The sequence below is a fragment of the Molossus molossus genome, unplaced genomic scaffold, assembly GCF_014108415.1.
Source record: "Molossus molossus isolate mMolMol1 unplaced genomic scaffold, mMolMol1.p scaffold_m16_p_14, whole genome shotgun sequence".
NCBI classification, from domain to species: Eukaryota; Metazoa; Chordata; class Mammalia; order Chiroptera; family Molossidae; genus Molossus; species Molossus molossus.
In genome coordinates this window covers 19,551,205-19,573,726 of record NW_023425349.1, presented here as the reverse complement: position 1 = coordinate 19,573,726, position 22,522 = coordinate 19,551,205, and the positions used below count along the sequence as shown (strand labels likewise).

The 22,522-nt window shown below is 47.8% G+C and overlaps 2 protein-coding genes across 2 annotated transcripts; one reads left to right on the top strand and one right to left on the bottom strand.

Moving 5' to 3' along the window:
- The first annotated feature begins 7,302 nt into the window (after window positions 1-7,302).
- Window positions 7,303-10,344, top strand: LOC118630030 (B box and SPRY domain-containing protein-like). The gene is made up of 2 exons (XM_036261733.1): window positions 7,303-7,482; window positions 9,886-10,344. The coding sequence occupies exons 1-2, from the start codon at window positions 7,303-7,305 to the stop codon at window positions 10,342-10,344; spliced, it is 639 nt and encodes a 212-aa protein (XP_036117626.1).
- A 2,387-nt stretch (window positions 10,345-12,731) lies between these two features.
- Window positions 12,732-14,000, bottom strand: HDHD3 (haloacid dehalogenase like hydrolase domain containing 3). Its single transcript, XM_036261411.1, has one exon. The coding sequence runs from the start codon at window positions 13,842-13,844 to the stop codon at window positions 13,089-13,091; it is 756 nt and encodes a 251-aa protein (XP_036117304.1). The 5' UTR covers window positions 13,845-14,000; the 3' UTR covers window positions 12,732-13,088.
- Window positions 14,001-22,522: the final 8,522 nt, after the last annotated feature.

The window sequence follows — 22,522 nt, the reverse complement described above, 5'->3', positions numbered from 1 at the left end:
CTCAAGGCTGCTGTACTGGAGGCCATGACCGCCTTCCGCAGAGCAGGTAAGCAGGCGGGGCGGGGGTTTTGTCTACGACAGGGGTAAGATACCTGATGCATGGCTGTCATGTGAATTATTTTTTTTATTTATTTTTTATCCTCACCCGAGGATATTTTTCCATTTTTTTGTCCAGGTTCAAAGTTGAGATTTGCTACGATCCCACTGGAAGTCAGTTCCCACAAGGGCCAGTGGTTGCTGAGATCTGCCCTACTCTGAGCCATAAACCCAGAAAATAATGAGTCATTAACAAGCAGAAATCTTGCCTGGGGATCAAAATTCAGAAGCAAAGAGAAAGTTCCTGGTCGTGGAGATGCCACCATCGAAAAGGCTTTTTAGGACTTCCGGTCAAGATGGCAGGTAGGTAAACGCGGTACCTCGTCCTCCCACAACCACATCAAAGTTACAATAAACTACAGAACAACAATCATTCAAAACCGCCTGAAATCAAGCTGAATGGAAGTCCTACAACTACAAAATTAAAGCAGCAGCCACATCCAGACTGGTAGGAGGGGCGGCGGCTGCGGTGGCAGCGGAGGCACGAAGGGCTGGTCCCACACCCACGTATGGAGGATAAAATTCAGGAGGCTCCCGCGGCTGGGAAGGTCCTTCCTGAGGACAGGGGTCCCCGTCCCACACCAGGTGCCCCGCTCAGGGTTCCAGTGCCAGGAAGAGAATCCCCATAACTTCTGGCTGGAAAAACCAGCAGAAACTGAGGCTCAGGGAAGCTGACGCGGCTGGAGCCCCAGGCAGCTCCTTAAAGGGCCCGTGCACGGACTTATCGGACTCTCTCCCTCTAAGCTCAGAGGGGAGGCAGCTCGAGGGGCACCAGAGACATACAGGGAAGAACTGAGCTGTTTGGCACTGGAGCGAGGGCTGGAGAGGGGGCTTTCTCGAGGACAAACGTGCTGTCAGAGGCCTTTGTTCCTTTGGTGAGCCCTCCCGGGGGCGGCAGACAGCCGCCATATCTGGGACTCCAGCAACCTGGCTCACACTGGTAGCCCCGCCCTGGTGGTTCCCAGAGGCCCCGCCCCACCCAACTTTCAAGCCCACCCAAGCTGTTGCCACTTGCTTAACCATAGGATTGGCCAGTCTTGGATCCTGCTTCAGGTTTTTCCTAAATTCTTTCAAACGAGCAGCATCTGGTCTCAGCGCACCCCATACCTCTCATTAAGTAATACACAGAAACAAACACAGGGAGGCAGCCAAAATGAGGAGACAAAGAAACAGGTCCCAAATGAAAGAACAGAACAAAACCCCAATAAAAGAACTAAGCGAAATGGAGATAAGCAACCTAACAGATACTGAGTTCAAAATTCTGCTTATAAGGATGCTCAATGAACTTAGTGAGAACCTCAGTGAACTTAGGCAGGGCCTCAAGAGCATAAAAAAGGACCAGTCAGAAATCATGGATACACAGTTAGAATTGAAGGAGGCATTAACTGAAATCAAGAATAATTTACACAACTTCAATAATAGAGTACGTAAATCCAAGGAGCAAACCATCGATTTGGAATATAAGGAAGCAAAAATGCCCAATCAGAACAGCAAAAAGAAAATGGAATCCAAAAAAATGAGGATAGTGTAAGGAGCCTCTGGGACAACTTCAAGCGTGCCAACATTCGCATCTTGGGGGAAGTACCTCGGTTGCAGTTTGTCTTCGGCCCTGGTTGGGTCGTGCGGGTGGCGGCCACTCGATGTGTCCCTTTCATGTCGATGTTTCTCTTTCTCTCTCCTCCTCTCTCTTCCTCTCACTTCTTTCCAAAAAAAAAAATAAAGTAAAAATGGAAAAATGTCCTGGTGTGAAGATAAAAAAAAAAAAAAAAAGTAGATGAAAATTTTAAAGAAAAAAGACAAACGTGTTTTGTGTGCAAGCCTGAGTTAACTTCGTGATTTCAATGTGAGAAATCTCAAGGAAAGAGCCCTCACGTAAAATACTTGTTTTCTCAAAGAGAAATAACCAGCATCCAATGTAGTGGCATGACAGGTGTCTTCAGGAGCTATCACCAGGCCAAGACGCACAGGACAGATCAAGGGATGAAAACCTCTGAAGATTTCTGTCATCTGACTTAGGGAGGACACTACACCCATTAAGTGTACCCATTTTTTTTTCATCCTCACCTGAGGACATTTTTCCTTTTTTTTTTTTGGAAAGAAGTGTGAGGAAGAGAGAGGAGGAGAGAGAAAGAGAAACATCGACACGAAAGGGACACGTCTAGTGGCCGCCTCCCGCATGACCCAACCACGGCCGAAGACAAACTGCAGCCGAGATACGTGCCCTTAGCAGGAACCAAACTCGGGTCCCTCTGGATCGCAGCCTGACGCTCTAACCGCTGAGCCAAACTGGCCAGGGCTAAGTGTACCCATTTTTGAACTGGCAAACCAGAAGCCTGTTTCAGAACAGCAGGCTTGTGTTTTATTGACTTTCCTGGGACATCCAGGTCTCCTTTTTCTCTGCTGAAAAGGTTAAGAAAAAGGCAGAACCTTAGAGGACAGTTAAATAAACAACATTTAGGGCCACAATTCCAAGGGGCACATTCACAGGGGTTATAATGGAAATGCCCCCCTCACGTAATGGGTGCCCTGGGCTGAAATAGTTATGTAACTGAAGAAAAGTCTTACTGCCTCAAAAGACTCAATGATCTCAAGAGAAAAGAATTATCTACTTCTCAAAGAGCTTTTCCATGTGTTCTCATTTGATCCTGATGTAAACACGTTCTCTTTATATATGGAAAAACAGGTTCCATGGACGAAGTTAAATTATCTTGGAAATGAACTTATGAGCTAACCTGAATTTCAGTTGCAAGTTTGTCCAGTCCTCCCATTTTGCATATTATGAGGTTGAAGCCCAGAGGGAAAATAATTTAATGGAGTGCACACAGGGTCAGGCGGCAGAGCTGGGAGCAGAACCTAAGGGGATGGGTCTCACGTGATCCTGAAAAGTGGACAATCACAGACATTGATGCTTCTGTGAAATCCCATCACCCTTCCTACTCCCACTTCTGGGAATCATGCTTGTGACACCTCAGTTTTGCTGGCGAGTCCCCGGTCAGGTTCCAGTGGGGCCCAGGGTCTGTGAGTCTGTACTGTGTATTCCCTCCTGGGCCTGAGCCCAGTGCAGGTGAGGCGGTTATGAATGACATGAACCTCACACCACTTGGCATACAGGAGGCATTATTGTTGGAAGGAAGGAAGGGAGGAAGGAAGGAAGGGAGGAAGGGAGGAAGGGAGGAAGGAAGGAAGGAAGGAAGGAAGGAAGGAAGGAAGGAAGGAAGGAAGGGAGGAGGGAGGGAGGGAGGAAAGTGGGAGGGAGGAAGTGAGGGAGAGAGAGAAAGAGAGAAAGAGAAAGAAAGGAAAGAAAGGAAAGAAAGGAAGAAAGGAAGGAAGGAAGGAAGGAAGGAAGGAAGGAAGGAAGGAAGGAAGAAAGAAAGAAAGAAAGAAAGAAAGAAAGAAAGAAAGAAAGAAAGAAAGAAAGAAAGAAAGAAAAGAAAGAAAGAAAGAAAAGGAAAAAAGAGGGGTGGAGGAGAGACAGGGAAAAAGAAAATTATATGCACATTTGTGTGCTCCTAGAAAAATGTCTAGGAGACTTGACTAGGAGCAGTAAACACACAATACAATATACAGATGATGTATGGTCAAATTGTATACCTGAACTTTATGTAATTTTATTAACCAGTTTCACCCCAATCCATTCAATAAATATATAAACAAGAGAAAAATGTCTGGTAGTTTAACTACTGATTCATTTTCTGTCATAACTACAATATGTTTCCTATCTGTTTGGTTTAAAAAACATGTTTTAAAATTGATTTTGAGCCCTGGCCGGTTTGGCTCAGTGGTTGGAGAGTTGGCCTGTGGTACAGAGAGACCCGGGTTCGGTTCCTGCTAAGGGCACGTACCTCGGTTGCAATTTGTCCCCGGCCCTGGTTGGTCGTGCGGGTGTCAGCCACTCGATGTGTCCCTTCACGACGATGTTTCTCTCTCTCTCTCTTCCTCTCTCTCCCTCCCGCTCTCTCTGAACAAAAAATGAAAAAATGTCCTCGGGTGAGGAAAAAAAAATTGATTTTGAGAGGGAGGAAGGGAGAGGGAGAGAGAGATAGAAACATCGATGAGAGAGAACATGGCCACCTCCTGCATGCCCCACACTGGGGATTGGGCGCACAACCTGGACATGTTCCCTGACCGGGAATCAAACCATCAACCTTTTGGTGCATGGGTCGACGCTCAACCATTGAGCCACACCGGCCAGGGGAGTCTGTTTGGTTTCAGTAAATTCTTTCTGGATAAATTATCTATTTTCTCTGTTGTTGAATTTAATGCAAAAAGTTGTTCTTAATATTCTTCAAAGTTGTCACAGATTTGTCTATCATGTTAGTCTTCAAAGAACCAACTTTTAGTATTTTAACCCTCTCTTTTTGTAATATTACATTCTCTTATTTTTATAATTAAAAAAATTTTTTTTACATACTGTGTTCTTTTACCTTCCTGAGTTGAACAGTCTATCATTTTAGTTTTTCTTATTTCTCACGTGAGTATTGAAACCATGCAGGTACTTCTAGGTATTGGTCTAGGCACATCCTACAGATTTGATGTCATGTATTCTTTCAGTTACAAGTATTTTTATTTATTATTATTTTTATTTTTAATCCTCACCCAAGGATATTTTTACATTTATCTTCAGAGTGGGAGGGGGAGAGAGAGAGAGAGATACATCGGTGTGAGAGAGACACACTGACTGACCGCTACCAGCATGATCCCAACCGGGCCGGGGACAAACCACAACCGAGGTATGTGCCATTGGCTGGAAGCAAACCTGGGACTCTTTGGTCCACAGGCTGAATTTCTAACCACTGAGCCAAACTAGCCAGGGTAGTTATAAGTATTTTTAAATTTCCGCTGTCATTTCTTTTTTCACTATGAGTTATTAGAAATAGGTTTTTAAATATCCTAATGTATGGCTTTACTTTTTAAATTATTATCATCATTTTTTTTTACTAATTTCTAACTTAATTCATTGTAATGTGTATGATATCAATTGTTCAAAGTTTGTTGAGACTTGCTTCATGTCCTAAAATATGATCAATTTAGGTAAACGTTTCACATTCACTTGAGAAAATATGTAGAGTTCTATACAGTCGTCCCTCGCCACTTCATGCTTCCAATTTCCCGGCTTAAATCTATCACTGTTTTTCAAACATATTCATTAACCTTTTAACCGGGAATTCCCTTTTTACTGTATGCAACGTTTGAGGTATTTATATGTCCCGCTCGGTTAACAGGTTAAAAAGTTGATTGAGACAGTGAAAATGATACAGCGCGCGCTCCATTGTCTGAGTCAATTAGACACCTTGTATTACAATTACAATTAAAATTACTGTACATATGGACTGTAGGCCTATGTATTTGAGCACCCTAGGAATCCTTCATGCGAGATGCAACCGCTGGACCATCCTTGTGTGTGGGCAATAATTTTTTCCAAAAAATCGGGTGTGGTGAAACCAAGCCAATCAGAGCGTGCTGTTCACTGACTGGCTATCCTAGCCTTTTCCTGTCCTGGCCGCTGATTGGCTCAGCCTCTTGCAAGTTCGTTTCTCTCATACACGATGGCTTCTGCATCGCTAGGCATGGGAAGCATCTCTGCTCTTGTAAGTGTTTGCGATTTCTGAGAACGTTTATCTAAGCCCCACGATGGCTTCTAAACGTGCTGCTTCTTCTAAGCCTTCTGACGATGAAACTAAGGGCCGGAGGAAGATGCTTACCATCCAGGAGAAGGTGAAACTCTTGGATATGATCAAAGATGACAAGAAAATACTAGAGGTTGCCCACCATTACGACTTGAATGAGTCTACCGTTCGCTCCATCCATAAAGATGGAAAGAACATCCGTGCAACAGCGACTGTCTTCTCAACAAGGAAGCAAGGTGCATCGTGACAAATCGTAGTAAGTTCATAGTGAAAACGGAGTCTGCCCTAGCCGTTTGGATCAGTGACAGCCGCAAGGAAAACATTCTGTTGGATTTGCTGGTCATCTGGGCGAAGGCGAGGCCGGTCTATCAGCGCTTTACGGCGGACGAACCTCAACCAGGACCCTCTTCTGCATCATTCATGGATTTCACGGTGAGTAAGGGTTGGTTCGAGAAGTTCCAGAAGAGGCCTCATCTGAAGAGTGTCGTTCTCCACGGAGAAGCTGCCTCTGCTGACCAGCCTGCAGTAGAGGACTCCGTGAACAACACGTTCCAGAAGATCCTTGAGGAGGGTGAGTATCATCCAGAACAGGTGTTCAATATGGACAAAACAGGACTGTTCTGGAAAAGAATGCCTTCCCGGACATTCATTTTCAAGGATGAGGCCAAGGTCTGTGGCTTCAAGGCGTATAAGGATCGCGTGACTATCGTTCTGTGCGGAAATGCTGAGGGGCTTTGCTCAAGCCTGCCCTTATTTACCAGGCCAAGAACCCGAGGGTCCTGAAGAATAAGAACAAGAACCTGTTGCCAGTGCATTGGAAGCACAACGACAAGGGCTGGATCACGAAGCAGCTGTCATCGGACTGGGTCCACGAGCGTGTCCTCCCCCAAGTCAAGCTGTATCTCGCGGAGAAGGAACTGGAGTTTAATGTCCTTCTTTCTCCTCATGGGCAATGCTGAAGGTCATGTGCAAGACTATCCTACGATGGTCGAGTTACTTCCTTCCAACACCACTTCGCTGATCCAGCCCATGGATCAAGGCGCTATTCGCGTGTTCAAGTCCCGCTACACGTGAAACACCCTGCAGCACCTGGTCGAAGGCGTGGACCTTGAGGAGAACTTCTTGCTGAAGGAGTACTGACAGCAGTATACCATCGTGACCTGTCTGAAGAACATCCAGGCCACGTTGAATGACATAAAGACGAAGACCGGCCCTGGCCTGTTTGGTTCAGTGGTTAGAGCATCGGCCCGTGGACCAGAGAGACCCGGGTTCGGTTCCTGCTAAGGGCACGCACCTCAGTTGCAGTCCCCGGCCCCAGTTGGGGTCGTGTCGGTGGCAACCACTCAATGCGTCTCTCTCACAACGATGTTTCTCTCTCTCCCTCTTCCTTCCTCTCTCTCTCTAAAATCAATAAAGGGAAAAAAAAAAAAAGGCAAAGACTGTGAAGGCCAGCTGGAAGATGTTGTGGCCTGAAATTGTCCACGACTACAGAGGATTCACTGCAGAGGATATAAGCAACTCAGCAGTGGATAAGGCAGTTAGGCTAGCCCGGACGCTGGGAGGAGAAGGTTTTGTGGATATGACCCGTGATGACGTGGAGGAGCTGCTGGAGACATATTCGGATCCCTTAACTGATGAGGATCTGGTGGAGATGATGTCTGCAAGTGAGGAGTCGAAAAAGAGAAACTTTAATGAGAAGTGTGCTTGGAGCCCACTTCTGACTCCTCTCTGGGCAACAGCAGCTCTCGACTGCCTCCAGGTTAGTAGCCGCTAGAGCCCAGCACCAACTGGAACAACTGGGCACCTGTCTGTCTGTCTGTCTGTCTGTGGTGAGTCCTGGAGACTGGTGCATTCGGGATGGTAGCTGAAAGGACCAGCGGTGGTGCGGGCAGGCTTGTCAGTGGAGCCAAGGTTCTGTTTTTTTACTATTATCATTATCATCATCATCATTATTGTTGTTGTTGTTACAGATGTTGCTCCTTTTTCCCCCATTGACACTCTCCTCCCCCTCCGTCCCTGTCCTGTCCCCAGCTTTGTTGTCCATGTCCATTGTTTATGCGTACATACATATAAGTTCTGTGGTTTATCCCCACCTCTTCTAGTGATTGTCTGTTTGTACCCTACTTCCACGTCTCCGGGACAACCCCATTCCTCAGACTGTTATGTTCATTATATTCCACAAATAAGTGAGATCATATGATACTTGTCTTTCTCTGCTTGGCTTGTTTCCCTTAGGATGATACTTTCCAGGTCCCTCCATGTCATCTTAATGGATAAGAGCTCTTTCTTTCTTACAGCTGCATAGTACTCCATTGTGTATATGTACCACTGCTTTTTTATCCACTCATCTACTGATGGACATTTGGGCTGTTTCCAGATCTTAGGTATTGTAAATAGTGCTGCTATGAACATGGGGGTACATATATATTCTTTCTGATTGGTGTTTTAGGCTTTTTAGGTTATATTCCTAGAAGTGGGATCACTGGGTCAAATGGCAATTCAATTTTTAATGTTTTGAGGTAACACCATATTGTTTTCCATAGTGGCTGCTCCAGTCTGCATTCCCACCAGCAGTGTACTAGAGTCCCCTTTTCTCCACACCCTCACCAACACTTGTTGTTTGATGATTGGTTGATGGCGGCCATTCTGACAGGTGTAAGGTGATACCTGATTTTTGTTTTAATTTGCATCTCTTGATGATTAGTGTTGTTGAGCATTTCATCATATGTCTCTTAGCCATATGTATGTCCTGTTTGGAGAGGTGTCTATTTAGTTCCTCTGCCCATTTTTTCACTGGGTTCGTTGTCTTCCTTTTGTGGAGCCAAGATTCTGGAAAGGCCCAGGGCACCAGGGCCAGGTCCTTCCCATTTTCAGACCAACTTGCTCTGTAGTTGGGTCAAGGATAAGTCTTGTACCTGTAAATCACGTCCTTCTTATGTCCTGCCCTACTGGGACAGTTCAGTAGTATTTCTTAGAAACCTGGTTTCTCTTTAAGAAGATATAATTGATGACGAGCCAGGGAGCATCTGGAGTGAGAATTGAGCTGCCTGGATTCGCCTCACTGGACAAACATCGACTCAGGCTCACTGGGCCTGACCTGGTGGCTGCAGGCTGGGGCCCCAGAGGTGAATGTGACACGGTCTCCTGCCTCCACAAATTCCCACTTAGTGTGGGGTTTCTCAAAGCGGGCTTCCCTCAAGCTAGAGAGAGGCTTCCATTCTCCCAGTTATGGTATTTGCACAATACACAGGGTTAAGTTCACTGGTGAATTGAAATTTTTCTCAATTTTAACCCTCCCCAGCTCCCCGTTCCCCATTATCCTTAAAACATTAGTACAAGCTGGAATTCTCGAGAATCCGGTACAAGTATTGTCTGATTAGCTAGCAGTCCCATGTCGTTAGTTGTTGGAAATGCATGCCTGACGCTTCCTAGCTTCAGGGGCCTGTGTCCCCAGGACAAGTCGGATCTGGAGGCTGCAGATTTGCCCAGCGGAGATATAGTATGATGCTTGATGCAGGAACAAAGCGCTGGGTCTTAATTTTGCCCCTGCCACCAACTTGGTGTGTGACCTTGGCAACTTGCTTCTCCTCTCTGGGCCTTTTATCTGTCTCATTTTCCAGATAATAATAACTACTGTTATGGCCACAAGTTATTGAGCACATATTATTGCTAGGTACTTTCCATGTATCATCTCATTGGATCCTCACGTCTACCCTGTGGTAAGTCCTATTTTGATGCCCATTTTACAGATGAGGAAACTGAAGCTCAGAGAGAGCAAATGGCTTGTCTGAGGTCAGAGTGGCAGTGAGTGATAAGGAAGCCCTTTGCTACCAGGCAGGACCAGGGTAGGGCTGAGGGTGGACCTTGGGCGACTGTGAGAAGTTTTTCTGGCCTTGGTCTGTTTGGCTCAGCGGTTAGAGTGTCGGCCTGCAGACCAGAGAGTTCTGGGTTCGGTTCCCTCTAAGGGCACGTACCTCAGTTGCAGTTTGTCCCTGGCACTGGTTGGGTTTGTGTGGGTGGCAGGCAGTTGATGTGTCTGTCTCGCATCGATATTTATCTCTCTCTTTTCCCCCTTTTCTCCCTCCCGCTCTATCTGAAGATAAATGCAAAAATGTCCTCGGGTGAGGATTTAAAAAAAAAAAATTTTTTTTTTTCCTGGCAGACATGGAGTATTGACGAGAGGACTGTCAGCCCCTTCCTGCAACTGTCAGATGACCGAAAGACTCTGACCTTCAGTGCCAAGAAGTCCAAGGCCTGTGCAGACGACCCAGAGCGCTTTGACCACTGGCCCAATGCTCTGGCTGCCACCTCCTTCCAGGCTGGGCTGCACGCCTTGATGGTGAATGTGCAGAACAGTTGTGCCTACAAGGTGGGCGTGGCCTTGGGCCAGCTGCCCCGCAAGGGTTCTGGCAGTGACTCTCGTCTGGGCCACAGCGCCTACTCCTGGGTCTTCTCCCGCTACGACCCAGAGTGCTGTTTCTCACACGATGGGCAGCACGAGCCCCTGGGTCTGCTGCGCTGCCCGGCCCAGCTGGGCATACTGTTGGACTTGCAGGCCCAGGAGCTGCTATTCTATGATCCGGCCTCGGGCGTGGTGCTCCACACCCACCATGCATCCTGACCTTTGGCCCTGGGGAGGCTAGATCTGCCTGCCCACCACCCTTTTAGGCCACACTTCTACCCAATATTCTTTTCCTAGATGTTGCTCATGCCCACTCGGCAACATTGGGAGGGGTTGGGATCCATTTCAGATCGGGGTAAAATCATTTAATGTAGGGTGTCTGTGGGGAAACTTCCACTCCCTGGGCCTTAGTTTCCCAAATTCAACATGAGGGTGTCTTGTTCACTTTATCTCAGACATCCGGCATGGTGCCTGGTGAGCATGCAATACATATTTGGCGAGTGAGTGGGTGGGTGGATGGATAGGCGGGGGCGGGTGCACGTGCTAGACCCCTGGAGAAGCACTGCCTTTCAGCCCCACCCCCCAGCTCTGAGCATGGAGAAGTGCTTCTGTGGCAGCAAAGCCTGTGGCTGAAGTCTTTCATCTCATTCAGTGCTTCTCAGCCCTTTGCATGACACGACACAGCGAAAATATTTTTCTAGCACACAAGGACAACCTGGAAGGGGTTTAGAACTCCTGCCAGGCTGCTCCTGGTCAGAGGGCTCTGGCCTGGGGGGCTCTGTCCTCCTCCCCAGATCCTACCTGGCCACCCAGAAGACAGAAAATCCTATCTCCAGGTACCCTGACTGCAACACACCCATCAGCAGCTGTGCCTTGTACCTGGCGGCTCACCTCCAGCCTGTGCCCACCGGGGTGACAGGGATGAACTTTTCCCCCAGCTGCAGCTGATGAGTACCCCACATGGTGGCCCCTTTGACATAATGTGGAGACCTGGGGTGAGAGCCTGGAGCCAGAAGGAGCTGAAGGGGTAAGAGCCAGCCTTAGAGAACATGTACATTATTAAAGGTTTTAAAAGACTGAAAAATTCCTCCCATGTTCTTTGTTGGTAATTGGGTAGACCCTCTCAAGGGCCAGCTCAAATCTTAGAAAAGTGTTTACTGGGAATTTGATGTCCTCACCCTCATCCGTATTCCCTGGTCTGTTTGGCTCAGGGGTAGAACTTTGATCTGTGGACCAATGAGTCATGAGTTCCTCTTTGGTCAAGGGCATGTACCTTGGTTGCAGTTCATCCCTGGACCTGGTTGGAGTTGTATGGGAGGCAACCAGTCAATGTGTCCCTCCCATGTCGATGTTTCTCTCTTTCTCTCCCTCCCTGTACCTCCCACTCTGTCTGGAGATAAATAGAAAAATATTGTCAGGCGAGGATTGAAAAAAAACAAAACATTTTTCTACATGGCACCCAAAGGCTTTTAATGCCACACTCCCCAAGCCTTTACTCAACTCCATAGTATACATGTCCACAGTTCATGGGCCTGCTGGTAGGAATACCCTGTCTTCTTGCCTATCTAAATGCCAGTCCCAGTTCAGGGTCCACGCCAGAGCCCTCCCTGGCTGTTGGCACCAGAACATAACGTGCATTTTCCTCTCTACGTGCTTTTGATCCGTGGTGTGCCCTGTGCTTGGCACTTGCTTGAGCCCAGAGGTAAATACCAAGTGGATATGTGAAGAAGGGAGAGGCAGGAAGAGACTTGCAATTAAAAAACCCAACCTACTTCTTCAATCTCCAGTGATTCTCCCCACACTTAAACCTCTGCCGCCTCGGACTTGTCCCTGTTCCCTGCACTTTCCTACCCCACACTAACCCCCATGACAGGTGTCTTTCAAGACTGACATCCTTTAGGACACCTTCCTATCTTCCAGGAGCTCCAATGCACTATGTCTCATGTGACATGGATCCCTCTCTACTTGCAACCTAGTGGTGAAGCCAATGGACTTTGGAGTCAGGCATGCCTAAATTGGAATTCTGGCTCCTTCATGTTCTAGCTGTGACCTCAGGCAGGCTATTTTACCTCTGAATCCCTTGTAAAGTGGAAGTCACACTACCTATGGCCAAAGATGGCTGTGAGGGTTCTACATGCATATAAAGGACTAGATACCGGAGTATCTAACAGAGGGGAGGGAAAATCAAGTTTCTTCTCATGACTGCAATGATAGTATTCCTTGTCTAAAATCTCCTGTTTAGATTATGTGGTCATAGGAGACATAAACTTAAGCACAACGTAGCACACCGATTTTCTGTTTAATAGATTTTTATTGATTTTTTAGAGAGAGAGAGAGGAAGTAAGAGAGAGATAAAAACATCCATGTGAAGGGGAAACATCCAACAGCTGCCTCCTGCATGCCACGTACTGGGAATCGAGACTACAACCCTGGCATGTGCCCTGACCGGGAATCAAACTGGGATCTCTCAGACCATGGGACGAAATTCAATCCACTGAGCCATACGGGTGGGGCAGCACCCTGATTTTCCAACTCAACTCTGACCTCAAGGTTTGTGGGGTGAAGGGAATTATAGAGGTTTCAGGGCCTGAATGAGGGGCCCCAGAACCTCTGCTTCAACCCTAGCAGTCTCTCCTTTTCTCCTATTTTGCATATTGGGGTTCCACATAAGATCAAAAGCCCTGCTGGTAAAGCAAAGTTTCAAAGTACCTGGTTTGGAAGCTAGTTGGGCCCTTAGTGAACCTTGTTGGAGGTGAGGGGATTGTGCGAAAGGGACCCAGGCGTGATGAATGAACCGTCTCAGACCAGGACTGGTTAGTGGGGCAGGGCTGAAAGCCTCACACTCTGCTCTATAGTCAGAAGGCATCACGGAGGCTGCAGGGAGGGGTAAAGGCCAGATCTTGGGAAGGAAAGGGCTCCCTGTCTGCAGTGTTTGTTGGGCCCAGCCACTTCCCTCACCAGACTCACAGCCCTGTGAGCGAGGCCTCCAGGCGGTCAAGGGCAGGTAGGAGATGGGGCAGTGAGGGGAGAATATGTTCTTGGGGTACAGAATCTTTGACCACAGGGTCCAAAGGCCCTGGACCAACCACTAGAAAGCTGTGCATGCCTACAGCCCGTGCCCCCTTATAATCATGGTGGTAACTGTCCCCGATATGGGCTACCACTGCCGGTTCTACATGAGCTAGCTGCAAGGCCTTGTGGAAAATGCGAGGGTCTGGCTTGCACCAGCCACTAGCCTCAGAGGTCAGCACAAAGTCGAAATGTTCCCGCAGACCAAGACCCACCAGGACTTCCTCTAGCCGGTGGTCAAAGTTAGAGATCACTGCCTGCCTCAGACCTCGTTTTCGGCACTCCTGCAGGGTGTCCTGAGCTCCCTCCAACAACTGCCAGGTGCCGGGGCTGATGAAGCTTTCGTACAGCTGGTCAGCGATGGGGGCCACAGCCTGGGCATCCCGAACACCCGCCAGGTGGAAGGTCTGCAGGACCACATCCTGCCACCACTGGCGGGTGGTGAGGCCATGGCTCAGGCCATAGTTGGGGAAGTTGCGGTTTTGAGCCGGGAACACCTGCCAGAAGGCTTGCTCCAGGACTGGGGCCTCCACCTCCAGCCCATAAGTCTGGGCTGTGGAGGCATATTCCTCTCCCATGGAGTGGTGAAGCTTGAGCAGTGTGTCATTCACGTCCCATGTCAGCAGCCGTATCTGAAGCCGGTGAGCCATGGATCCGCAGCAGGAGGCCGAGTCTACTCCAGGTCTACCTTAGGTTCCAAGGGCCAAGAAGAAACGAGTTGGACGAGACACACCTCCACAACCTAATGGTTGTCTCTTTCCAGGCCTCCTCGGTCAGAATTTCTGGCACTTGGTTAATGTTTCACAGCAGAAGATCCTGGAACGAAAGAGCAAGTACAGTGAAAGTTCAGGCTTTAGAGTCATACAGACTGGGTTCAAATTCTGATGCTGCCAACTCAGTGTGTGACCCGGAAAGTGTCTCTCTCTGAAGTCCTGTCTCCTCATGTTTAAGAATGCAAGGACCCAACCTCACAAGATTGTTGGATTAAATGAGATTATTTCTTCCCTGCACAACAAATTTCTGAACACCAGTTATGAGCTAGGTGCTGGGAACAGGACAAGGTTCTAGTCTTCATGGCATTGACAGGCATTAAATAATAGGGTATACAGCCTGACCAGTGTGGCTCAGTGGTTGAGCATTGACCCACGCACCTAGAGGTTGCCAGTTCGAATCCCAGTCAGGGCACATGCCCAGTTTGTGGACCAAATCCCCAGTGGGGGGCATGCAGGAGGCGGCCCATCAATATTCTCCCTCATTGATGTTTCTATCTCCCTCTCCCTCTCCTTTCCTGTCTCTCTCTAAAATCAAAAAAGAAAGAAAAATTTAAAAATAAATAAATAACACAGTATACTGAATATACAGATATTAGAATAATAGGGTATGCATATATTAGACAAAGAACTACACAAACACTTAAGCTTAATGATTACAGCATAAATCATGAGGTTACAAATCCAAGGACCCAATCTAGTATTTGTCAGGGAACCTCCTAGGCAAGGGAAGTTTCAGTGGAGGATCTAAAGAACAACTCTGCAGGAAAGAGAGGTGGTTAAGTGTTCCTGGCACTGGAAACAGCAAATGCAAAGGTCCTGAGGGAGGGCAAGGATTCTGGTATTTGGGGTAGATAGGGGCCAGTTCAGGCAGGGCTTTGTAGGTCAAGGTAAGGAAACAATTACTATTCCTATTGTTAGCCATGCCAAAGGCACAAGGGTCCTTGCAGATCATCTGCCACAACTTGTGGCCGCTCAGCAGGGAAGAGTGAGCCAGAGAGGAACAGACACTTACCTAAGATCACAGTGAGTCAGCAGCATAGCCAGGACTAGAACCCAAACTTCTAGACTCTATAGCCATTGCTCCTTTTCACTGCTTAGACAATCTTGAATTAAAACACACACACACACACAGGCACACACCCACCCTTGCCTTGGCAGGTTTGGCTCAGAGGTTAGAGCCTCAGTCCGCAGATCAGAAAGACCCGGGTTCAGTTCCTGCTAAGGGCACGTACCTCTGTTGCAGTTTGATCCTGGCCCCGTTGGGTTCGTGTGGGTGGCAACCACTCGATGTGTCTCTCTCACATGGATGTTTCTTTCTCTCTTCCTCCCTCTCTCCCTCCCGCTCTATCTGAAGATAAATGCAAAAATGTCCTCGGGTGAGGATTAAAAAAAAAAAGGAAGTTGGTCTGTTTGAATCTTAGAAAGACCCACCCAAAGACCCCTCTCACTTTGCAGGTGGGAGGGGAGATGAAGGCCCAGTGAGGAGTTGAACTCATCCAAAGTCACTTAAGGAGTCACTGGCCACATCTAAGAGGAGAACAAAAGGCTCTGGCTCTCAACCCCCAGCATTTTCCATTTCTGGAAGGCGGAGAGGGGACTGGGCCACAGGCATGAACTGGTCACCCTTCCTCCCCATCTCTGGGGCTGGGTGGTAGCAAAGTCCGGCTAAGCCAGCCTTTAGAGCTAGACCTCTACAGCTGCGGTCTCCGTGGTGACCTGGGGCGAGAGGGTCTTAGGGACGGTGGTCACGGCTGCAGCCTCAATCTGAGTCCCACTTTTAACTCCAGCGCGCTCCGACGGCTGGGAGAGCATCCTCGGGCCCAGGACTCACCAGAGGTCAGGATGGAAACAGCAGCCCTTGCTGGCTGGGAGAGGTGCGCAGATCCTCTACCAGTGCCAGACCAAGCTCTCTTGGACTATTTATCCCAGACGGCTTTGCCCCTCCTCCTGCCCCACCTCGGGCTCCTCCCTCTCTCCCCACCAACCTGTCCTCCTCTTCCCTCCTTGCCCTGCTCCACCAGCACCCTCTCTGCGCGCCCTCCGCACCTTCACCTCCCTCCACACGGTGCCCTCTGTCACCGTCCTCACAGTGCTCCTAGGTCCCCTCTGCACCCCTTCGAAAGACCCCACACCCCTCTAGGATCCCCATCTCATGCCCTTCCGCCTCCCTGCCCGCATCTCACTGTCACCTTGCACCCTCCCGCCTCTCTGCGCGCCCCTGCTTCGCCTTCCCCGTCCTCTCCCCACTTTCTGCGCTGTCTCCGCAGTCCCTTTCCCTCCCAGTCCCTCCGCCTCCCCTGGGTCGGAACACTCTGGGAGGGGATCGGGCTGACTCCCAGGGAAGAGGAGGATTTGGGCCCTGGCCGGACGGACTGAGTGGGGGAGGGATCATCTTCCAAATCCCCAGCCCCGAGTTTTCATTGTTTTTTGCTTCTATAGGTGAAGAAAGAAAAGAAGAAAAAAACTGCATTCTCAAAAAAAGCTACATTCTTTCGGCGCCGCTTTTTGGACCCGTTAAGGGAGGAAAAGGGCTGATGAGCAGAGCTGTGAGGGGGGGATTTGTTGGGGGGACGAGATGAGCTGCTATAGAGGTCAGGGCAATCATTAGTGGTGTACAGTTCGACAATACATAGTCTGTATATTGTGTGTCTACCGCTCCCAGTCCAGTCTCCTAGACATTTTTCTTTTTTCTCACCTGAGGACATTTTTTTCCATTTTTTGTTCAGATAGCGTGGGAGGCAGAGAGACAGATAAACATCAACGTGAAAGGGACACATTGAGTGGTTGCCACCCACACAACGAACCAAGGCCGGGGACAAACTGCAACCAAGGTACGTGCCCTTAGCGGGAACCGAACCCGGGTCTCTCCGGACTGCAGGCCGATGCTCTAACCGCTGAGCCAAACCGGCCACGGCTCCTACACATTTTTCTAGGAGCACACAAATATGCATATTTTCTTTCTTCCTTACTCCCCTCTTTTCCTTTTCTTACTTACTTTCTTTTTTTTTTTAAACAATAATTTCTCCTGTATTGCAAGTGGTCTGAGGTTCACGTCATTCTGAACCGCCTCACCCGCACTGGGCTCAGGCCCAGGAGGGAATACACAGTACAGACTCACAGACCCTGGGCCCCACTGGAACCTGACCGGGGACTTGCCAGCAAAACTGAGATGTCACAAGCATGATTCCCAGAAGTGGGAGTAGGAAGGGTGATGGGATTTCACAGAAGCAACAATGTCTGAGATTGTCTACTTCTCAGGATCACCTGAGACCCATCCCCTTAGGTTCTGCTCCCAGCTCTGCTGCCTGACCCTGTGTGCACTCCATTAAATTATTTTTCTCTCTGGGCCTCAATCTTATAATATGCAAAATGGGGGAACTGGACAAACTTGCAACTGAAATGCAGGTTAGCTCATAAGTGCATTTCCAAGATAATTTAACTTTGCCCATGGAACCTGTTTCTCCATATATAAAGAGAACGTGTTTACATCAGGACAAATGAGAACACGTGGAAAAGCTCTTTGAGAAGTAGATGATTACAGTCGTCCCTCGTTTATTGTGGTTAATTTGTTCCAGACTAGCGGTTGCACCTGGCGTTGAAGGAGTCCTGGGGTGCTCGAGTACATAGGCCTACAGTCCATATGTCCAGTAATTTTCATTGTAATTGTAATACAGGGGTGTAGAATTTACTCAGACAACTGAGCGCACGCTGTATCATTTGTACTGTCTCCATCAACTTTTTAATGAATATATTTTAAAAAACTGTGATAGAGTGAAGCCGAGAAAGTCGAAGCGCGAAGTGGCGAGGGACGACTGTATTTTCTGTTGAGATCATTGAGTCTTCTGAGCCAGGAGTGTTTTGTTCAGTTACATAACTATTTCAGCCCAGGGCACCCATTACGTGAGGGGGGCATTTCCATTATAACCCCTGTGAATATGCCCCTTGGAATTGTGGCCCTGAAATGTTGTTTATTTAACTGTCCGCTAAGGTTCTGCCTTATTCTTAACCTTTTCAGCAGAGAAGAAGGAGACTTGTCTGTCCCAGGAAAGCCAATAAAACACAAGCCTGCTGTTCTGAAACAGGCATCTGGTTTGCCAGTTCAAAAATGGGTACACTTAGCCCTGGCCGGTTTGGCTCAGCAGTTAGAGCGCCGGCCTGCGGTTCTGAGACATCCTGGTTCGGTTCCCGCTAAGGGCACGTATCTCGGTTGTAGTTTGTCTTTGGCCCTGGTTGGGTCGTGCGGGAGGCAGCCACTCAATGTGTCCCTTTCACATCAGTGTTTCTCTCTCTCTCTCCCTCCCACTCTATCTGAACAAAAAATGGAAAAATGTCCTTGGGTGAGGATAAAAAGAAAAGTTAAAAAAAAAAAATGGGTACACTTAATGGGTGAAGTGTCCTCCCTAAGTCAGATGACAGAAATCCTCAGAGTTTTTTATTCCTTGATCTGTCCTGTGTGTCTTGGCCTGGTGATAGCTCCTGGAGACACCTGTCATGCCACTACATTGGATGCTGGTTGTTTCTCTTTGAGAAAACAAGTTTCTTACATGAGGGCTCTTTCCTTGAGATTCTCACATTGAAATCACTAAGTAAACTCAGGCATGTCAGTCTTTTTACTTTTACATTTTCATCCACTTATTTTTACAGTTAATTTTATTAAAATATATCATGCATAAGGGACCAGAGATATGTTCAACAAATTGACAGTATCTATGCAACAAACGCCCAGACCAAGAAAAAGGACATTTCCAGAACCCTGGAGCCCCTGTCCTCTTCCAGTCTCTTACCCCTCCAAAGGGTAACCACTAAAAGGACTGAGCCTGTGCGAGACCACATCCACAACACAAGGCCAAAGTAGAGCAAAATGGCTTTATTGCATGCGCCTGGGTGCAGGCAGGCTGAGCCAAGAAGGGGTCAGCCGCGAATTAGAGTTGGGGTGTCGGTTATATACCCTATTTTTAGCTTCCCGCAGTTCCTGCTGATGTACTTTATCTGGCCCATTGTCCACCTTGCAGTAGGGCTGACTTCTGCTGGATTGTCCATTGCCTTGCGGGTAATCAAGATAAACCTTATTCATACTCAACTAAAGGCTGAGCCAAGGTCCTGCCAGCAACACAATTTCCAGTTTGTGCCTTTTGCAAACTTTTACCTTTGACAGGTAACAAATTGTCCAACTGTCTGGTTGACTAAAATTTGCAGTCGATTTTGTACAAACCTAGTAATCAGGTGCAAGAGTCAGGGTCCGAAAAGCAATAATAAGAAGGCTAATACTAGGGGCCCTATGAACATGTAAAACATTACTAATCCTTTCAACCATTATCCTGACTTCTAACTCCATATGTATTTGTTTTTGAATTGTATACAAATGGAATACAACATGCACTCTCTTGTCTTCTTCGTTCAAAATTTTATTTGTAAGATTGATTCATGTTGCTGTGTGTAGGTCATTTGTTCTCATACGTGTAATATTCCATTGTATGACTATACTACATTTTACTGTTGGTAGACATTTGGGTTAGCTCCAGTTTTCTGTTCCTACAGATATTAGAAAATGTTGCTATGAACATTCTCAAATATGTCTCATAGCGGACATATGGACACATTTCTGTTGGGCAAATTCCTAGATGTGAAATCACTAGACAGTAAGGATATGTTCAGCTTCAGTAGATGGGGCCAGCTTTCTGAAGTGGTTGTAGCAGTAATATCTGAGGATTCCAGTTGCTCTATGTTCTCAACAGTTTTCAACATTCTGATGGACGTATGGTGCCATCTCACTGTGAGTTTTTTGTTGTTAATCCTTAGGTGAGGATAATTTTGCATTAATTTTTTAGAGTAGAAGGGAGGGAGGGAGAAAGAGAGAGAGAAACATCATGTGAGACACATTGTGTGGTTGCCTTCCGCACGACCCCAACCAGGGTGGGGATCAAACCTGCAAGCCAGGTATGTGCCCCTGACCAGGAATCCCCTGAGACCCTCCAGTCCTTGGACAGATGCTCTAACTGCTGAGCAAAACCAGCCAGGGCCTCATTGTAGTTTTAATTTGAATTTCTCTGTTGCCTAATGAAGATAACACCATTTCATAGATGTATCGGCCAAATTTTTATTTATTTATACAAATAATACATGAATATATCCTTGGTAGATACATATCACACGTGGTATAAAAATTAAGTTTTAGCAAAGATAATACATAAAAAGCTAAAGTCCCTCCCTCACCCCATTCCTTTGCAACCCCTTCCCCTGTGTTGAGCACTGGGCTTGGAGATAGGAGACCTGAATCCCAGCAGTGGTCTGTCCCTGGCTTGTGTCTATTTGTTTTTTTAATTTTATTTTTGTTAAAGATTTTTCTCCTTTTTATACCCCATCGGCACCCCCCCATCCTGTCCCCGGCTTTGTTGTCCATGTCCATTGGTTATGCGTACATGCATATAAGTTCTGTGGTTTATGTCTTCCCATCCCCATGGCTTGTGTCTATTTGGAATGAAGCCGCTTTCTGGGTCTGACTCCCATCTCTAAGGGCCTCTTGGCTATTCTGACCACTGTTTCTGTGATTTCAAGACACTCTGTGATGGGAATGGCCATTGGCCCCAATATCCATTCTCTCCACCTTCCTTAGTGTTGAACCCCCGAGTTTAGCTGAGTACCTGACTGCCTGTTTTCCAGCTTCACTTCTTTAACTGGGTGTGGCCACATGACAGAGTACAGACAAGGACATGTGCACGGAAGTGATGTGCCCATAAAGTGGGGCCATGCCCTCCAATTGCCCTTCTCTTCTTCCTGGTGGCTGGAGAGGACCTGATGGTGGAACTGGACCCACCATCTTTGACCATGGGCTAGAAGGGGAGACGTGTTGAGGATGACAGACGAGGCAGGAGCCAAGGCCTCCCACACCACGTGCTGACACAGCTCTGGACTGCTCAGAAAGCTTCCATCTTAAGCTATCATTAGTTTGGCTTTTGTTATAGCCACGGAACTTGAATCCTGACTAAACCAGGGAGACTGGGGAATGACTTTGGGTGTCAGGAGAGGTTGCCTTGAGAAACTGACACTTAAGCCAAGATCTTAGCAAGAACAGGAGATAGCCATACAGATTTTGGGAAAAATCATTTCCAGGCAACGGGAACCCCTGGTACAAAAGCTCTGAGACCTCGTCAGCCTTCTGTGCCATGAGGGAGAACTTGTGTCCCCACAGGGTCAGCTGCATTGAATAGTGATCCCCTGCCCTGGTGCTGACCAGTCAATCACTGGAGACCCTGATGCTGAAAGGACACACCTGAAAAGCTGCTGAACAGTCTATAGAGATCTTCCCCTGGGACCTTCCCTAAAATCTCCACCTTTAAAATGGGACCATGCCTCCCCCCCCAAGCATATCATCTTTGCCTTCCTCATTTCTAAGCTCCAAGGGCCCTTCCTTTGCCTCTATAACTTGTTTCCAAGGCCCATTTCTTCTACAAATTTCTTCTTCCCTCTCTGTGATTTTATAAATAAACATTCTCTAATAGTCTGAGTCTTGGCTCTGAAATCTTTCTTAGCCACAACTCAAGTACCAAGATTGCTGAACCCACCGGTCTAACACCAGGTGCGGTTCCTGCCACCACCCACAGTAGTTCACCCTTCAGACTAGGCTTAAATGTCAGTCCCTCAGGGAAGCATTTTCTGATCTTTCAACCCAGGTCTGTTCCTGGTGACTGCCTTCATAGCCACTGGTGACCCTGGTTCCCAGGGAGACCCATTCCACTTAATGTTGCCCCTTGTGTGTGTGTGGAGGTGGGCGTGGGGTCTGGACAGTTATGTGCTTTCTATGGACTGCTTGTTCAAAAGGGCAGTGTCTGTCTACTGTCTTCTGTGCCTAGAACACGGCCAGGCCCTGTATATCTTTTTCTTTTTTGGTTAATCCTCACCCAAGTATCTTTTCCATTGATTTTTAGAGAGTGGAAGGGAGGGAGGGAGAGAAAGGGCCATGTGAGAGAGACACATCGCTTGGTGTCCTCCTGCATGACCGGGGCAGGAGATCAAACCTGAGACCCTTCAGTCCGCAGGCTGACACTCTAACCAGAGCCGAACTGGCCAGGGCCAGGCCCCGTATTTGATTGGTGATGATGAGTTTGCGATGGCCTTGAAGAACCTTTTTTAAAACAGCAATCATTTTAACTAGAAATGAGCTCAGAGGCCAGGGGCCTGGAGTCAGTAGGCACAAATCCAAGGTGGTCTATTGTTCTGGTGCAGTCTAACCCCTAAGGCACTGAGCCATTGATGGCTCATCTCCAATGAGTGTATCAGATCCATAGGAGGGTAAATCAGGCTCAGGCTCCCTGCACGGTGAAGCTTTGTGACTCTTCAAACCCTGAGTTTGGCTGGCCACTACCCACAGGCTGAGGTCAAGTCTTTAGTGAGGCGGCCACAGCTCTGGGGGACATTACCTAGAGGTGGAGGAGACCGGTCTGACTGCAGGAGCTGCAGAGTGTATAATTCTAGATTTTAAAACGGGCGGAACTGCTTTACAGTCCAAACTGAAGTACCACGGGCCTGGAGTTGGGAGGCCCTGTCACTTTGCAGAC